Source organism: Cimex lectularius, unplaced genomic scaffold (assembly GCF_000648675.2).
Source record: "Cimex lectularius strain Harlan isolate CLEC.00 unplaced genomic scaffold, Clec_2.1 scaffold7, whole genome shotgun sequence".
In the NCBI taxonomy this organism is placed as follows: domain Eukaryota; kingdom Metazoa; phylum Arthropoda; class Insecta; order Hemiptera; family Cimicidae; genus Cimex; species Cimex lectularius.
The window spans coordinates 1,954,090-1,970,428 of NW_019392731.1; the positions used below are offsets into that span (position 1 = coordinate 1,954,090).

The following is a 16,339-nucleotide window of genomic DNA, read 5'->3' on the forward strand; positions in this document are numbered from 1 at the left end:
TGCATGTTAGGCACGAGAAGTACAATATTCAAATGAGCATTCAATTTTAATTATTGTCAGGTTTTTCTAAAAAAATATGCTATTGAATAATACTAAGCACATTATGAGTTTTATTGTCAACTTTATTGTTCAAGTTTAATAGAGCACTCATGAGAGATCGCACACAGCACCATGCCACTAAATGTTTGTTTGCTGCAAGATAAAACACATTTGTATACCAATGAATTTCCAGCTTTCAAATTTATTTATTCTAACTTGATGTAACTACAAAATGTATTAATTTTATATACTTTAATTTTAAAAATCACAATTCTTTGATTAAAACAACACAGTTTTTGTTAAAGTATGTAACACATAAGTTATAAGTATTAAAAAGTTTCTTTCTGATACTGAGTTTTATCTTTAATAAGTTAATTGAAAAATGAATGTTTTAAATTATTTCATACATAAATAAATCATTGATATACTTTTAAATATATTTTATCTTCTTATGTGAAAAAAACAAGATTGCAACATGCAAGCGTATGTGGCAATAGCTTATGGATTATAAAATTATGTTTTTATAATAGTATAATCCATTACAATGAATAAAAATATTATTTCTTACATGCTAATTATTGTCGACACAGCCTTTTGAGTGAAAACTCTATTATTGGTTTCTTAATGCCTAAGTTTTTCTTTAATATCTAGAAATTTTAAGTCTACTTAATAAGCTAAAATATATAAACATCATAATTTATCTCTTATTCAAAAAAATAAATGGAAGGAACTAAGAGTATATGCATTTATTTGCTAATATTGTTAAGCAATTTGTTTAATAAGGCTTTTTGCAACTATAAAAAGCTATTTAAAATAATAATTTTTTTGATAATGTAAAATTAGGTTTCAGTTTTTTTATAAAATAAAAAAAAATTAATAAATAAAATATTGAAATCTACACGTATATTAAAATTACATCGATAAGCACTTTTTGAATAAAAAAATTATATTTAAATCAATAGTCATTAAGATATATCTATCTACTCGTACATTCATGCATTAGGCTTATTTGTCGTTTCACCCTGAAATATTAATTATACAAACATTTTCACATATATTTTACATCAATTAATTATCACTTCCTTTAAATATATTTAAGATTTTACACCTTTAAAACATTATTTGTATAATGACTAATACATAGATAAGTTTAGATATTTGTAAAATTCTTAATTCTGATTTCTAGAAATTTACGTTTGCAGCTAAGATTATATAAAAGCATTTGGCAACGTTCCTCTAAACTTTTCAACTTTTCTAAAATTTCCATCTATTTTTTTTTAAATTGATATGACAGATTGTTAATTTGTTTCCCTCATCATTGATTTATTTCTCACATCTGATGTAACATGTCTCAAATAATAAAGTGTTTAATAATATTATTTTTAAATGTTTTCTTACCATTTCTTTTTTTAATAGGCCGTTGTTTTAATCATTAAGGAAGGGATTGTAAGATTTTTGCTGGGTTGTTGACCTCTCTTCCACTGCACCATACATGTATTCATCTCTACTTTCTGGTTGGACGGTTTCTGTTGTCATTACATGGTTTGTATAACCCATGTCAACTGCACCATAACCAACTGTCTTTCCATCCTGGAGAAATTTTGAATAATTTATTATATAATGTGGGGAAATAGTTTTTCATGTAGAATGGATTTTTAGCTGGTACCATTGTTGTTGTTTCAGTAGGAGATCTTGCCCCTTCGAGTGGATCCCATTGTTTCTTTTTCTCATCAGGGGGTTCTGCCCATGGCTGAAGCTCACCACTGGCAAAGATGGCATAAAATGTAATTCCAATGAAATGGACAGTAGCAGCCATGAGGAAAACTACTTTCCACGATCCTTTTGTCTAAAAAATATTATATTATTCATAAATTGATGTACATCGTAAAAGTAAAGTTACCCTTACATGATCTTTTGTAATATGATCTATTACAATGGGGCAGATTAAGCCTGCAATGGTTCCGATGCCATTAGACATGCCCATTAATATACTTGCATATCTAGGTGCAATATCGAGGTGATTAACATTATATCCTGCATAGAAATGAAAAATTTAAATCAATTAAAAAACAGTTATTTTTGCATAATTTATACCTGATATTGCAAATCCACTAAATGCTACACCCAGAGTTAATGCTACATTAGCAGAAACTGCAGAAGTTGAATATGCTACGACTACAAAGAAAAAACCCTCCATCCCAAAGCCTCCACAGTTGAACACCTTTCTAACATTTGTTGTTGACAGGATACCGTTTTTTCGTACATAGTCAGCTAAGAGACCACCAAAAGGCACAATAATGGACATCAGCAAATGTGGAAGAGCTCCCAGAAAGCCCGTCTAAAATGATTTCACATTAAACAAAAATCAATGGCAACAAAACTTCATTTAAACATTACCTCTTGTATCTTGAAACCAAATGAGGTAGATAAATATGATGCTTGGAAAAGAACTAGTAAATAAAAATTCCAGGATCTACAAAAATTTGCTACAATTATGGCATAAACGGGCATAGATCTCATAAATTTGTCCCAAGGGGTTGTTGAAAGGGTTGGCATGGACACTTGGTTAGTTGAACCTAAAATAATATAACAATTTAATAATATATATATTTTTATAAAATTATTTTAATCCTTTAATTTAAAAATAAATGTTTTTATGAAAAACAAGTACTATGAACAATTATTATATACATACATTATTATATACATAATAAACTAGTATTATATACATATTTTTTAAACAATAAAATTATCTTAAAACTTGCCTAAAGAATTTTCAATATAATACAATTCTCGAGCAGATATTGTTGGGTGTTTGGATGGTTTTTCAAATACCAACCAAAGCCATGCTAAATACCAAATAAGACCCACCATTCCTGAAAGAGTAGAACCATTTTAAATTATCATTAAACATCCAAGAAAGTATGTTTAAAATTAAAAATAGGGCTGATCTTATTGAAGGCAAATAATAAATAATTAGTAAATAATAAAAGTTAAATAGTTCTCACCATAAAAGTAAAATGGAGCCTGCCATCCTATAGAGGCTGTTAGGACACCAGAGAGAGGCATTCCTAACACAACACCTGCATAACTTCCACAAAATGCTAGTGTCGCTAAACGACTTCTTTCAAGGGGTGGAGCCCAATATCTCCAAATACCATGGCAGGCGGGATATGTGACACCCTAAAGGAATATACTTTAACTGTTTAATTAAAAAAGTTGACTTTATTCTGATTTATTACCTCGACCAGACCTTGAAGAACACGGACAATGATTATAAACAATGGCTGTGTATCGGCAGCCACTGGAAGAAGAAGGTTGAGGAACGAAGAGGTGGCTATTGCAGTACCAAATATCCTTTGAAATAAATATGTTACGTTATTTGATGAAAAATTAAAGTTAAAATAAAATAATTACTTATTTGCTGGATATTTTGATGCCAAAAAGCCACCTGGAACTTGTGTTACAAGATAGCCCCAGAAAAATGAAGAGTCTACAGCACTTTCCATACCAACTGACCAATGAAACTGTAAATTAACATAAATTAGAAGTTTTGACAAAACATAGATGGCATTTTTACTTTTGTGACAACTTACAGGAGTTGAATGTTTATGAGTGACGTTAATTTTCTTTATAGCATGCTCCTGAAAAACATTTGAATAAATTTAGTGTATGTAATCAACAAATTTAACAAGCGTACTTGCACAATTGTACAGGCATGTTCTTCTTTAAACAAAAACAAAAGTCGGTTAACTTACAACGGCCTTTGCTGTTTGGTTGATCTGAGCAGCGTGAAACAGTCATCAATTAAAACTAAAACAACACATAATTTTACAGCCTTAAAATTGCATATAAATAATTATAACTACAAAATATTTTAATTGTAATATTAATGAAATATGTTTAATGTTCATGATATAAATTGAAGTCAAGTAATAAACTCTTCTTATTAGTTATCTTAACCAGTTTTTAATATATATTAACCCTCCTCTACTACAGTGGGTCGGATCTGACCCAGGTGAAATTTTTAGGAAGCTGTTGGCTCGATCACGTCGATAAGGTACGTACTGTACTTCACTTAACCCCCTTTGGTCGGATCAGACCCAACTGTAGTAGAAATGTGTAGGTCAGATTTGACCCCACTGTAGTTTATTTACTTAGTTTGGCAACCCTTTTTGGCATTTTAACCATACACTAACACGATACAGTTGACGATTCTCAAAAATTTAGCGATTGCGTTGACTAAGCCATGGATGGAGAAAAGATTCGCTAATGCGAACGTCTTCCGAGGAATCTAAGAGTGATGATAGGCAAACAGCTAGGCAAGAAGCTAAAAAGACAGGCAGCATCTTCTGACAATAGTACGACCAAAAAAAGGAGACGGTGCGACTTCTGCGTCATTGACAGGAAAGGAAACTCATACTGTGCATACTTTGAAAAATCAATGTGGGGGGGAACATAACGTTTTGCTTTGCCCCGACTGTTCCTCGACCTACGTTGAAGAAAGTTTGTGATTATGATTTTGAAATTTTGTGATGATTGTGATTATTTTCTTGCCATTTCATGTTAATTTTTTATATTTTTATATGACGTTCAAATTATGAATTTTCTAACAGAATTGTGATAATTTTTGAGTCTGAAACTGTAAGACTGATTTACCAGAACTGAGGTTACCAGGACCGATTTTAATCTGTAAATAAAAATTATATTTGATTGGAATGCTGTTAATTTTGTTATCTTCTTCCTTTACAGAAATATTAGTATCCATTTTCTACGTGTTCAAAGCGTTTTTGGGGAAAAAATGGTTCAAAAATATGGGGAGGGGGTTCAGATCCGACCCAACAGTATTATATGAGTGATCTAATACCACCGCAGTAGAGGAGGTTTAACTTTTATGCAAAGAATGCATGTCAAGAGCTGGACTGGAACCCACTACATTCGAATTAGTACCCTGTATATAAGTAATGTGTATGTTTTATAAGTAATAAACTGGTGCAGAGTGCTGCATATGCTGGAATGAAGTTCAGTATAAAACTTCAAAATAATTTTAGAAGCATATAAATCAATTGAATCTATAATTTTTAATTATTTGTCATTAATTAATCATAATTGACATCAGTTCAATAATTATATTAAATTAAAATTAACAGGGTCAATTCTAGGAAAATAGTCATCTTGGCTCTAAATATGAAGGCATATACTATTCATTACATACACCACAAACACACACACGCGCGCGCGCAAGCAACCAGGAACTTAACATAGAAAAATGGCCATGTATCATTTCAAGCTTTTGGGTCTCTTTACTCAACAAATGATTTGACGATGTAAACAAATTTTAAAGTTTGAAAATGAAAAGTTATTCATTTCCAAAAGTAGACAAAACGATTGCAAATTGTTAAGAAAAAGCAATGAAATTATTATTTAAATTTTGAACTAAACCTATCTGATTCAATCAATCATCTATTTGATATCGTTAGGTATTTCAAAGAACCACAAAAGCAATGGAATAAGTGAATTTGCCAGTTTTAAACGAAAATCAATCTTGAAATTTATTAAATACATTTTGTTTAGTGGTCTAATTGACCAAATTACTTCTTTTAATTAAGCATTTTTTATGTAAGGTCTAGGTTGAGGTGATGTGTAATATTGTTGTCTGAATCTTTTTAAAAGTCTTTTTTGAAAACTTTTTAGTTAGAATCATTCGGTCAATAACGTCGAAGTTAAATGTAGCTTGAAATGGAATACCAATCCATATGCAAGTTTGAAAAGGTATAGCGGGAAATTGTTTGAGGTGGGGTACCTCTGATGACATTACTCACGCTCTTCTAGACCCGAAAGGCTTTATATGAAAGGAAGTAGGAGGGCGATCAAGTGGGTATTGTCAAGACGGAAGTGACGTCATGAACTCACCAACAAATGCTCCATTAGAACTCACAGTTGGCCAACAAAGAGATTTTTCCCAGTCAAGTGACTCCCCATCATAAATAGACACATGCTTCTTTTTAAACACCCTTTTATAACGTGGACAAAGATTTGGTAACTTTTCCTAAGGGTGTCGTTGTAAATTGAAGAGGATGTAAGAATTTTCGACTCAGCAATCTTAAAGACTTTCTCTCCTCTGGCAGGTATAAAATGTGCTTCCACTTACTTAAAAACGTCGGATGCACATCAAACGTTCGTGTTAAGCGGAACTGTAGACTCGCAGCGCCGTTTATGTAGCTCTTAGTTATGTTGGACAAAATGCTATGTAATTCTGTAATCTTTTGACGTACACCGGAGACGTTCAGAAACATTTAGAGACAGACACATTTTAATCCAAAGAAATGATCTGCATAAAAAAAAAATTTTGTTTAATAAATTATTCAAATATTTACCGATGCTCAGCCATTTTCGCGTCCACCATTAATTACAATATTTCATTTGATTTTCATTCACAGTTCTAATAAAATTATGATAAATAAATATATACAATCATGACTTTGTTATATGACGGAATACCCAAAGGTGGAAATGATAAATGATGGAGTGAGTGTGGTGTTCAATACTTTTTAAAAAGGATAGTTCCTACTCACAGTAAGTTGTTTTGCAACGATCCGGATTTCGAGCCTTTTAGCTCATCATCAGGTTGAAGGACTTCCACAATCACGTCTCTCCTATCTACCTCCCATTTTAAATATGTACATAAATAATATCAAACATCCAAATAATTAAACTAATTTATTTTAATTTTTATAGTAATTTAATAATATTAAGTATTTACTAGTATAATATTTATTTGTGTTATAATTTCCGCGTTTCGCACGTTCAAATTGAGCGCCATTAAAAAAATCAGCTGCTAATTGGAACGTCGCGTTGGCTTGAGTCGAACCTGATGATGAGCTAAAAGGCTCGAAATCCGGATCGTTGCAAAACAACTTAATGTGAGTAGGAACTATCCTTTTTAAAAAGTATTACCCACCGGTGTGGCTCCAATATGAAAATTCACTTTTACCTTACACCAAGAAATCGCAGGGCCAGTTCCTTTTATTATCGGGATTATTCTGAATAGTAGAGAATGCAAGCAGGGTTACAATGGGATGATTCGAAAGGGTCGACTGGAATTTAAGATATCTGGTTTTTACCAGGAATTGTAGGCAATGCTCCGACCTTGGAATGTTGGATCTGGATACTACGGATACTGGAGCAATAACAGTTTAAACAAAGCAGTCTGGTGAATAGGTTTTAGTTCCAGTATTTTTTTAATGTGGGGACAGTCGTCTATCTAGAAATCAAGGTACCAGGTAACGCACATAGGAAGGAGTATGTTGCTAAAGTTGAGAGGAGGTAGTATGATGCGTCGAAGTGTAACAGTTAACCTGCTTTTGGTCTAGTTTATTTTTATTTTCCCGCTTCTAATAGCAATCTTCCAACAAGGAAATGTAATTTAAATGTTTCTGTGGGATGACAGGATCAGAACGGTAGGAAATGATATCTGTGTCATCAGCAAATGTAGATGTAATTGTTTTAGGTGATGCAGGGATATCGTGAGTGTAAATTAAGTATAGGATAGGACCTCGGTTACTACCCTGGGGTACATAGCGTTAACTAGGAAGGTCTGAGAAACTATTTAATTACATGAAAACCTTCGGTTCGCATGTGGCGATTTAAGCAGCATTATTATTCTATCCAAATTGTAATTTTCACAAAAATAACATCTTTCCACGTGAGTTGTAAGTAAATTTTAGTCATATCTAAACTGTTTTTTCTTTAGTTTTCTTTCCCATTCAAATAGAAAAATAGAGTCTTTTTACATACATTAAGTATATTTGTTATATTGTTGAGGAAATAGCTGGTTTGTCACAATCGATGACATTTTACCAGACAAAACGCGTGTAATTCGATATTAAGCATTCAATTAAACCAAAAAAATAAAGTTTGCAATAATATGTATGGTGCATAGTATGTCTTATGAAAACGAAAAATATTTCATAAAAGAAAGTTTTTTTTAAATAAAAACTTTGCTACAGACACACAAATAACTTTGTTAAAGTCGAGGTATATTCGCAAGTTGTATTGTATTAACCTGTATCGCAACATTCAATTTTTTAAAGGATAAAGGATTTTATTTGTTAGTCCATTCTGGTCCGCCTAATCTCGCTGTTATTTGTTTTAGTCTATTCAGCAAGAAAGCGTACGGTATTGTATGAAAGCCCTGGCAGAAGTCAATGACACCAAAGACGTGACCTTTGCATGGATCCCTGGACAAGCGGGTCAAAAAAGAGCCATATAAATTTTCTAGACCCTAAACCCATTGCGGCCTACCATCTTGCCACAAAAAAAACACTTCCAAAAATGGATCTGTAATGAGTTTAAATCCTGGTGGAACAATACCCTAGGGATGAGTCACCTGAAGAGATTCATAGAAGGGTCATCCATACTTTTTGCCCATACTTACAAAAGAAACAGGATTCTGGTTGAACACCTGACAAGGCACTTCTGCCTAAGAAGGCACATGCACCATTTATACCAGACTATAAAGTCACGTCTTCATAATTTTTATTAATATAAAATTGAATTCTGTGTTTTGCATGATTTCGATCGAATTTGACGGTTCTATTTCAATGATACAACTGGAATATTGCAAGATTTGAGCTGCGGGGTAATTACTTTTGTATTTGTGGGAGGGAGGCGTGGTGGTAGTGAATCGATATAACATCCCAGGTAGGATTCCATTGGCTCTCAACAGATCCTCCTACTCAACCCCCAGTCGTGCCACTTACCTTTTCTTTTCCCTTCCTTTACATTCGATACATGCCGTCGAATACTTGAGCATTTCGAGGAAAAAATGCGCATCGGTCTGCCAGAATATTGGCTTTTCTTGGGGAGAGGGGTATAGAATCCTTGGGATACTTCTTATGGAAGGAGCTGGTTTGATATGGCGAATCATTGGTCAAAACAACAAATATGTATTTCCTATATGTAGACAAATCCCCTTAACACTTATTTGGTAAAAAATACATATATATATGTTACATACTCGCTTGACCCTTGTGTGTTGCAACCCTTCACATTCCTCCCTTATCACACCTGCAGTGTTCACTTCCAAGAAAAACCCTCCTTCGTTACATCCCCAAGCCTTTACTAATATTAATATTTTTTATTCAGTCCGTTCCGGGCTTTCATCGAATATAGACCGAAGATCCCCTAATTGGAAGTGGTTATTCCAGTTTTGAATTGCCTTGCAGTAGTAAATAGTGTTATTTTTTAAAAACTAATTTAATACACGCAAAACCATAACTTATACACCTACATAATAGCAAATACATCGATTAAATGACTTAAATCGATGTGTACCGCATATAAAACATTTATGTTTCTAGTACATATTTAATAGGTATATTGTCCGATTTAATACTATACAGGGTGTACTTTTTAGATCGCCCGGCTGAATTTGTCTGGACCCAATGATGCTATCAAAAAAATACGTGTTTATTATTTTTTAGTCTAGTTTCACATTTTTACCTTTAGTTAGAGAAAAATTATACAGGGTATCTCAGACCCACTTCAACTTTAAATTTTCAAATACGACCCTATACATCCTGACGAAACATTTTAAAGGATTTTTTACGCTGAAAACAATGGTGCAATCGAATTTTAACTTGGTCAACAAATGAAAAAGTTATGGCAAAAAGAAACAGGGAGCATAATTTCGACGTGCTTTCGAGGTGCTGAATATTTTACTCTATGTTCGCGAGATTCTGAATTCCTCTCTCCGAAATGTTGGAAGGGTTTTAGTTTTTTCAAAAAATAAAATTACAATTTTATGCCGGATCGGTCTCATCTTGTCCAGGGACTTCGGGACTCTGATTATGACAGGCGTCTAACGCTCCTTGCATAAATGTCGATTTGGGAGGCTGAAAAAAACGTTCTTCCATGCATCCTATGGACAGATGAATCCAAGTTCATCTCTAATGGCAAATAAATCGTTGACATTTTCGAACGTGGTAAGAGGAAAAGCCTTGTCATCATCAGGTGGTTCACAGTATCAATGTTTGGTGTGGTCTCGGAAATAAATTAATTATGCCTTATTTCTAGGAAAATAATTTAAATGGTGCTCAGGTCCTCAATTTTTTTGAGGCTTTACTAACACAGCTTGATTGATGTCCCGCATACAATTCTTTGGAGGAGAGACGTTATTTGAATCGTCACTTCCGGGATAGGTAGATAGGACCTCATGCCGGATCTGTTGACCTCCTCCGTCACCTGATTTAACTCCAATTGACTATTTTCGTGGGAACATTTAAAAACACCAATCCTAACCCAGCAACAACAAATCATTTTAATCCTGATAAATCATTTTAAAGGATTTTTTATGCTGAAAACAACAGTGCAATCGAATTTTAAATTGGTCATGAAATGAAAAAGTTATGGCAAAAAGAACCAGAGAGCATACTTTCGACGAGGTGCTTAATATTTTACTGTACGTCCGCGAAAATCCAAATTCCTCTCTCTGAAATGTTGGATGGGTTTTAGGTTTTTCAAAAAATAAAATTAGAGATGCTCTCTGAACTTACAATTTTAAATCTTGCCCAGGGACTTCACCACTCTGATTATGACAAGCGTCTAACGTTCCTTGCACAAATGCCGATTTAGGAGGCTGAAGAAAACGTTCTTCCACACATGCTATGGGCTGATGAATCCAAGTTCACCTCTAATGGCATACTAAACCGTTGCAATTTTCGAAAGTTTATCAACACTTTTAGATGATGTTCCTCTGCAACAACGGCAAAGAATGATTCTCCAGCTTGATGGATGGCCTGCACACAATTCTTTGCAGGTGAGACGTTATTTGAATCATCACTTCCGGGATAGGTGGATAGGACCTCATGGCCCGATCTGTTGTTCTCCTCAGTCACCCGAATTTACTCCACTTGAGTATATTCTGTGATGCCATTTAAAAAACAGTGTCTACGCCAATCATAACCCAGCAACTTCAGTTGAAGAAATGCGACAAAAGATAGAAAATGCTTGTCAATCCATCTCCCTTGACTGTACTGCGTTGAGCACCGATGAAGAGTGGTTAAAAAGAACAAATCTTTGCATCTTTAAGCAAGGCAGGCAATTCGAACATGAAACGTAATTAATAAATAGAAAACCAAATAACTGTTTTTATTGTAATTTTGTTGCAGTACTTTGTCATTTTTGTCCAATTTCAAATCCGATAGCACCATTGCTTTTAGCGTAAATCATACTTTAAACTGATGTGTCCTCCTTTTTCCTAAGAAAGGATACACCCGATTATGTCTTATATTTAGAGACAGGGATTGACCCATTGTTTTTCAACACACTAAGCCTNTATATATATATATATATATATATATATATATCGCTATTGGTTCAAGAGAAATTCAGTCGGGCATCTAAAAGGTGTATCATGTTACCCGTATCTATATCATGTCCCATAAGTGTTACACGGGATTGATGTCAGGAGAACGTGCTGGCCAATTCATTGTGATAATCTTTACATCCTTCAAGTAATGGATGAGAAATCGAGCTATATGCAGTAGAGATTATAATAATTAACACGAAATTGCCCCCGATAATTAGAGTGAGTGGCTATTAACTGACCGTTTTTGAAAAGGGTGTGACTTATTATTGATGACTCAAATCAATATTGACACATGTAATGATTGATGATTCAATGTTCAAAGTTATTATTTCTATCGAGTTTTCTAAGTGTATCTGTAAGTGTATATTTTATGATAACTGTATTAGTGAATTAAATACATTTTTTTATCAAAATTTCTATCTTAAGGTTGGCAATGTCAAAGCAATTTTTTTACAATAAATTGTCAACAGAGGTTTCAAATGGGTAAATTCATTAAATTTTCCATAAAATATTTTTCTATAATTTGGTCGTTTTCAAACATTTAGGTTTACAGGCTAATCACTTGAAAGGTCAAATAAAGAAATTTCATAAAATATTTTTCACTGGAAGACAAAGAATGCAGCTTGCAAAGAAAAAGAACAGCTCAATTTCATTTAATTAACTAAGTCTAGAAGTGCAGAAATATAATATTTTTAATGAAGGGACTAACATTTTTAGAATAGTTACCAACTAACAGTGTTGGTTATTTTTTATACAATGAAACCGTCCGCAAAGTATTGTTGGCAACTACAAATGAATATTCATTAACCACCAACCACATCTAAAAGTAAAAAATTACTAGCAAAAATTTGCGATATTGGAATGGTTGAGTTGGTGAGTTCATTGTTAACTTTATGAGGATAAAATGATGCAGAGTCGGAGGAAATATGGCGAGATGAGATTTTTTCAATTAATGGGTTTTTATAGTATTAGGACATTATATGGACCCGAAAGCCGCCTTTCATAGTGTTGATCCTCACGATGTTCTTTTGAAATTTAACATTAAATATTATTATTATATTATTACTTTATTAAACTATTTTAGCTGTTACGTTCAATACGTTAATAATATTGAAATTTCATTGTGATTCAGCGTCTGGGGTCACTGTGATAGAAAAACACTCCGAATATTTTCAAGTACGTTTTGGAGTTAGACAGAGTTGCATGTTGAGCCCGATTATATTAGGCCTGCTGCTTGACGACCTCACATCTATGTTTGAGTGTAGCAGGGAACGGATTACGTTACAACAACAGTTATATTTTACCCGAATGACATAGATACAATGGTAGACATGGCGCGTAGTCTACAAACGAATATCAAGTTGCACGAAGCTTTTTGTGACCGAAGAGGTGCGTTTGAACTTTAAGGGAGAAAAAATAGAAATTGTTAAGAGTGTCTTCCTCACCCTCAGATTGCAATGGTTACAACTAAGAAGTAGTAAGCAAGACGTGGGCCTCTCTGATCACTTAAGAGGTTATATCATTAAAACTGAAGTTTGAAATATTCAACTCATTGTCAATGCGTTATTCAGTCTTATGTTACGGGGTTATAAACAATGATGAAATATAAAAAATTCTAAAATTCCTTATCGGTAAGTTTATCACTTTCCTTACTCCAACGACGAATTAAATTATTTACATAGAAATATTGCCCGATCTATTGTAAAACCACACCTTAAAGCTTTACTTTTCTTCATTCTTAAAACTTTACATTTTTCAGATTCCAGGCTTGTAAAAATAACAGCGTTAGAAGTCAAGAGGACCAAGCCTTCTTTGCCCTGGCACACGAGCAATCTCTATTCCAAAAGTATCGCCTAACTATCCCAACTAATACCTTGATAAAAGGCCAGACCTCTATCCAGTTTTGTTTTCAGCAATAAAATAGCAACAACGGACCAAATGCTTACTCCTCATATAATATTTTGGTCATTTAAATATTTATACAATAACATTTACATAGTTTACTAAATTAAAAGAAAAAGCGTCCTTAAACTTTCTGACCAAATAGAGAGGCATTAAAACAAAATTGATGGTCTGTAAAAATATTTTATGAGTCTGGGGTTAAGATAATCGTTAAGAAGAGTATTTCCCAAATTTTTTCCCAAGATAAACAGTATACTTACCGGCCTATAATAATCAGTACAATCTATTGGTTTTTTTAGTATACAGAGGATTCGAATAGTGAAGTGTTTCCAACATATAGAATGTATGAAGCACCGAATCATATAAATATAGAAGAAGTTTGAAGGTGACACGATAAACATTTTTTGTCCATGCTGCGAACAATGTTTCGTTCGCTTTGAATAAGGGTATCCTAACGCAATAAAGCTTGAAAGAGGGTCTGACGTAGGGGTTGTTTTAACCCCAGTTGCACTTTTATTTCTCTCCTGGGACGTCCTTAGGAGTGTTTATGGGCAGCCTACACTTTACACCTGTTGATAGACCCTTAACCGAATCTCCGCCACGAAAATAAAATACACTCATCCAATTGTGAGAAGAGTTATGGTCGAAAATGTCCAGTTTTTAACTAGAGAATTCAAAATAAAAGAAATTAAGAAAATTGGATTGTTTTGGTAGTGAATGTATGACATTATTTAATATTTTACACATTTTATCTTTTGTTTGGACGTTCCTGTTTAATTTGTCAGTTTTGAAATGTTTTGAGGAAAATAGAGCAACAGAGGAGGGTGATAGAATAATTTGGTTATCTAACCCAAATCCTATTCAAGCAACCTCCAACATCCAAAACCACACTCTAAGCTAATCAGAGATAGGTGCAAAAACTGGAAGAGAAGACTGGTTAAGGAAAAATGTACTCTGTGTATATGTACATTGAAAAAAAACCTTGTCCTCCACTGAACATCTCCTACAAGAAGCTACCAACTTCCAACTCAGATCCTCAATTTGTACCTAGATACAGAATGACATGGACCACACAAAACTCTTTCTCTCTGAGCTGCCAACACCACACTCGTTCACTCTCGTACTCTCTCTCTCTCTCTCTCTCTCTCTCTCTCTCTCTCTCTCTCTCTCTCTCTCTTTCTCGTTCTCCCATCTTTTCTTGGCGCTTACGCATTAGTTTACGAGAACTGCCTGTTATGATAGTTGAGCATACAAGTTAAGCCGTGAACGTGAAATTGGTCTAACTGGAAATGTAATTGATTTAAGATAGATATTGACAGACAAAAAAATTCCACCCACTTTTTTTTGTTTGTCTATGATATTGTATTACCCATGTATCAAATATATACATATATTTTTTTTTAAACATGATACCACCACCACTTAGCGAGGCAGGTGAGAAGAGACCCGAGCCGAAGCACGCGCCCCATGTTACATGTCTACCTTTAAATTACACCTCAATGCAACTTTCCCTTATGAAACAATAAATGAAATGGTATATGTCTCTTCTCCCAGATGTAATTAAAGTTTCCAATGAAAAAGGTCTGGCCTCTCCAACCAAGGATTCGATGTCACTGATGAGATTCTGTCTCGTATCCTCGTATTCTGGGCATTCCATAATTATATGGTTCATGTCCTCTGTACAATCGCAGGAAGCACAATTGTCAGATTCTCTCAGGTCAATCTTATATTTATGAGCACCCCATAAGCCATGGTTGCTTCTGATCCGTATGATTACTGTATAGAAGTCGCGAGTTGTCCTGCATCCTTGAAACTACGGTGCCTTGGGAACCACGGGAATCTGGAACAATACCCTGCGGAGCCATTATGAAATTCCTGCCACTCAGATAGCCAACTCGCATTGAGTAAAGTCTATAATCGCTTTTTGTATATTTATATTCGCAGAATTCCTCTGTATCGATAGCCTGTTTCACCTTCACATCTACCAGCTCATTCCCACGGATCCCTGAATGCCCTCTAATCCAGCATAGAGTTATATTTTTTCCGCTGTTGACCAGTTCCCTTGTACTATAACTACTTCCACCCACTTGTAATATAACTTGATTTATATATATTTTTATATATTATCAAATTTTCACTTTTTTAACGTTTTATAATTGAATCTTTGTATCTTTGTCCAAAAAAGTAAAAAAATGTAAATTGCTAAGGAAAATGAAAAATGAAGGACAGATAAATTTTTTTGTAATTTTGCTTTAGATTTTTAATTATGATTTCAATATCGCGTATTTCCTCCTCTTGCCTTAATTACATCTCGAAGATGCTTCGGCATACTTTCTACCAGTCTGGAAATGTCTCTTTGCTGGAGGTCGCCCATTCTTCATGAAGAGACCTTTCAAGTTCGTGGAGTGTAACAGGACGTGCTCTTATTCGTTTATTGAGGTTATCCCATACATATTCGATGGGGTTCAAGTCTGGAGAACGGGCTGGCTAAGACCCTGATGTTATGCTGTTGAAGCGTTTGTACTATGCGAGCGACGGGCATTATCGTGCATTAGAATAGGATTGTCGCTGATTTCATCGAGGATAGGCAACACATGATGTTCCAAAATTTCATCCAATTGGCGAGTGGCCGTCAAAGACCCTCCACGAACAACAACCAACTCTGTGCGACTCTCCCGAACGAAATTCCCGCCTCACCGTCACTGGGCTACGTTGAAAGGTTGGCTCTGGGAAAAAATACAGGCTTCGTACCTTTCATTTCTCCTTCCCCACACTCTTTCAAGCATATCTGGCGATCGTAGAGAAAATTTACACTCGTCTGTAAAAAGTACAACAGACCATTCGTCCAAAGTCCAATGGCTGTGTTTTCGAACAAATGGAAGCCGTGCAACTCTGCGTGCTGTGGTAAATCCTGGTGCTCTTACTGGGCGAAATCACATGCTGATTTAATCTTCTTCGAGGAGTGCGTTCAAAAACTTGGACACCTCGAACTTCCTGGAGCTGATGAATCGCTCGAACTACAGTAAG

The 16,339-nt window shown here is 34.3% G+C and overlaps 1 protein-coding gene across 1 annotated transcript in view; it reads right to left on the reverse strand.

The window, feature by feature from the left end:
* Positions 1-943: 943 nt before the first annotated feature.
* LOC106663939 (vesicular glutamate transporter 1-like) overlaps positions 944-16,339 on the reverse strand; it is an 83,142-nt gene continuing 67,746 nt past the window's right edge. Inside the window, exons 5-15 of the mRNA XM_014389193.2 lie at positions 3,798-3,821; positions 3,636-3,683; positions 3,457-3,566; positions 3,282-3,396; positions 3,048-3,222; positions 2,805-2,915; positions 2,437-2,615; positions 2,134-2,377; positions 1,946-2,073; positions 1,706-1,885; positions 944-1,629 (exon numbers count right to left, since the gene is read on the reverse strand). Coding sequence (XP_014244679.1) covers positions 1,465-1,629; positions 1,706-1,885; positions 1,946-2,073; positions 2,134-2,377; positions 2,437-2,615; positions 2,805-2,915; positions 3,048-3,222; positions 3,282-3,396; positions 3,457-3,566; positions 3,636-3,683; positions 3,798-3,821 — 1,479 coding nt within the window. The 3' untranslated portion in view covers positions 944-1,464. The remainder of the gene's footprint in view (positions 1,630-1,705; positions 1,886-1,945; positions 2,074-2,133; positions 2,378-2,436; positions 2,616-2,804; positions 2,916-3,047; positions 3,223-3,281; positions 3,397-3,456; positions 3,567-3,635; positions 3,684-3,797; positions 3,822-16,339) is intronic.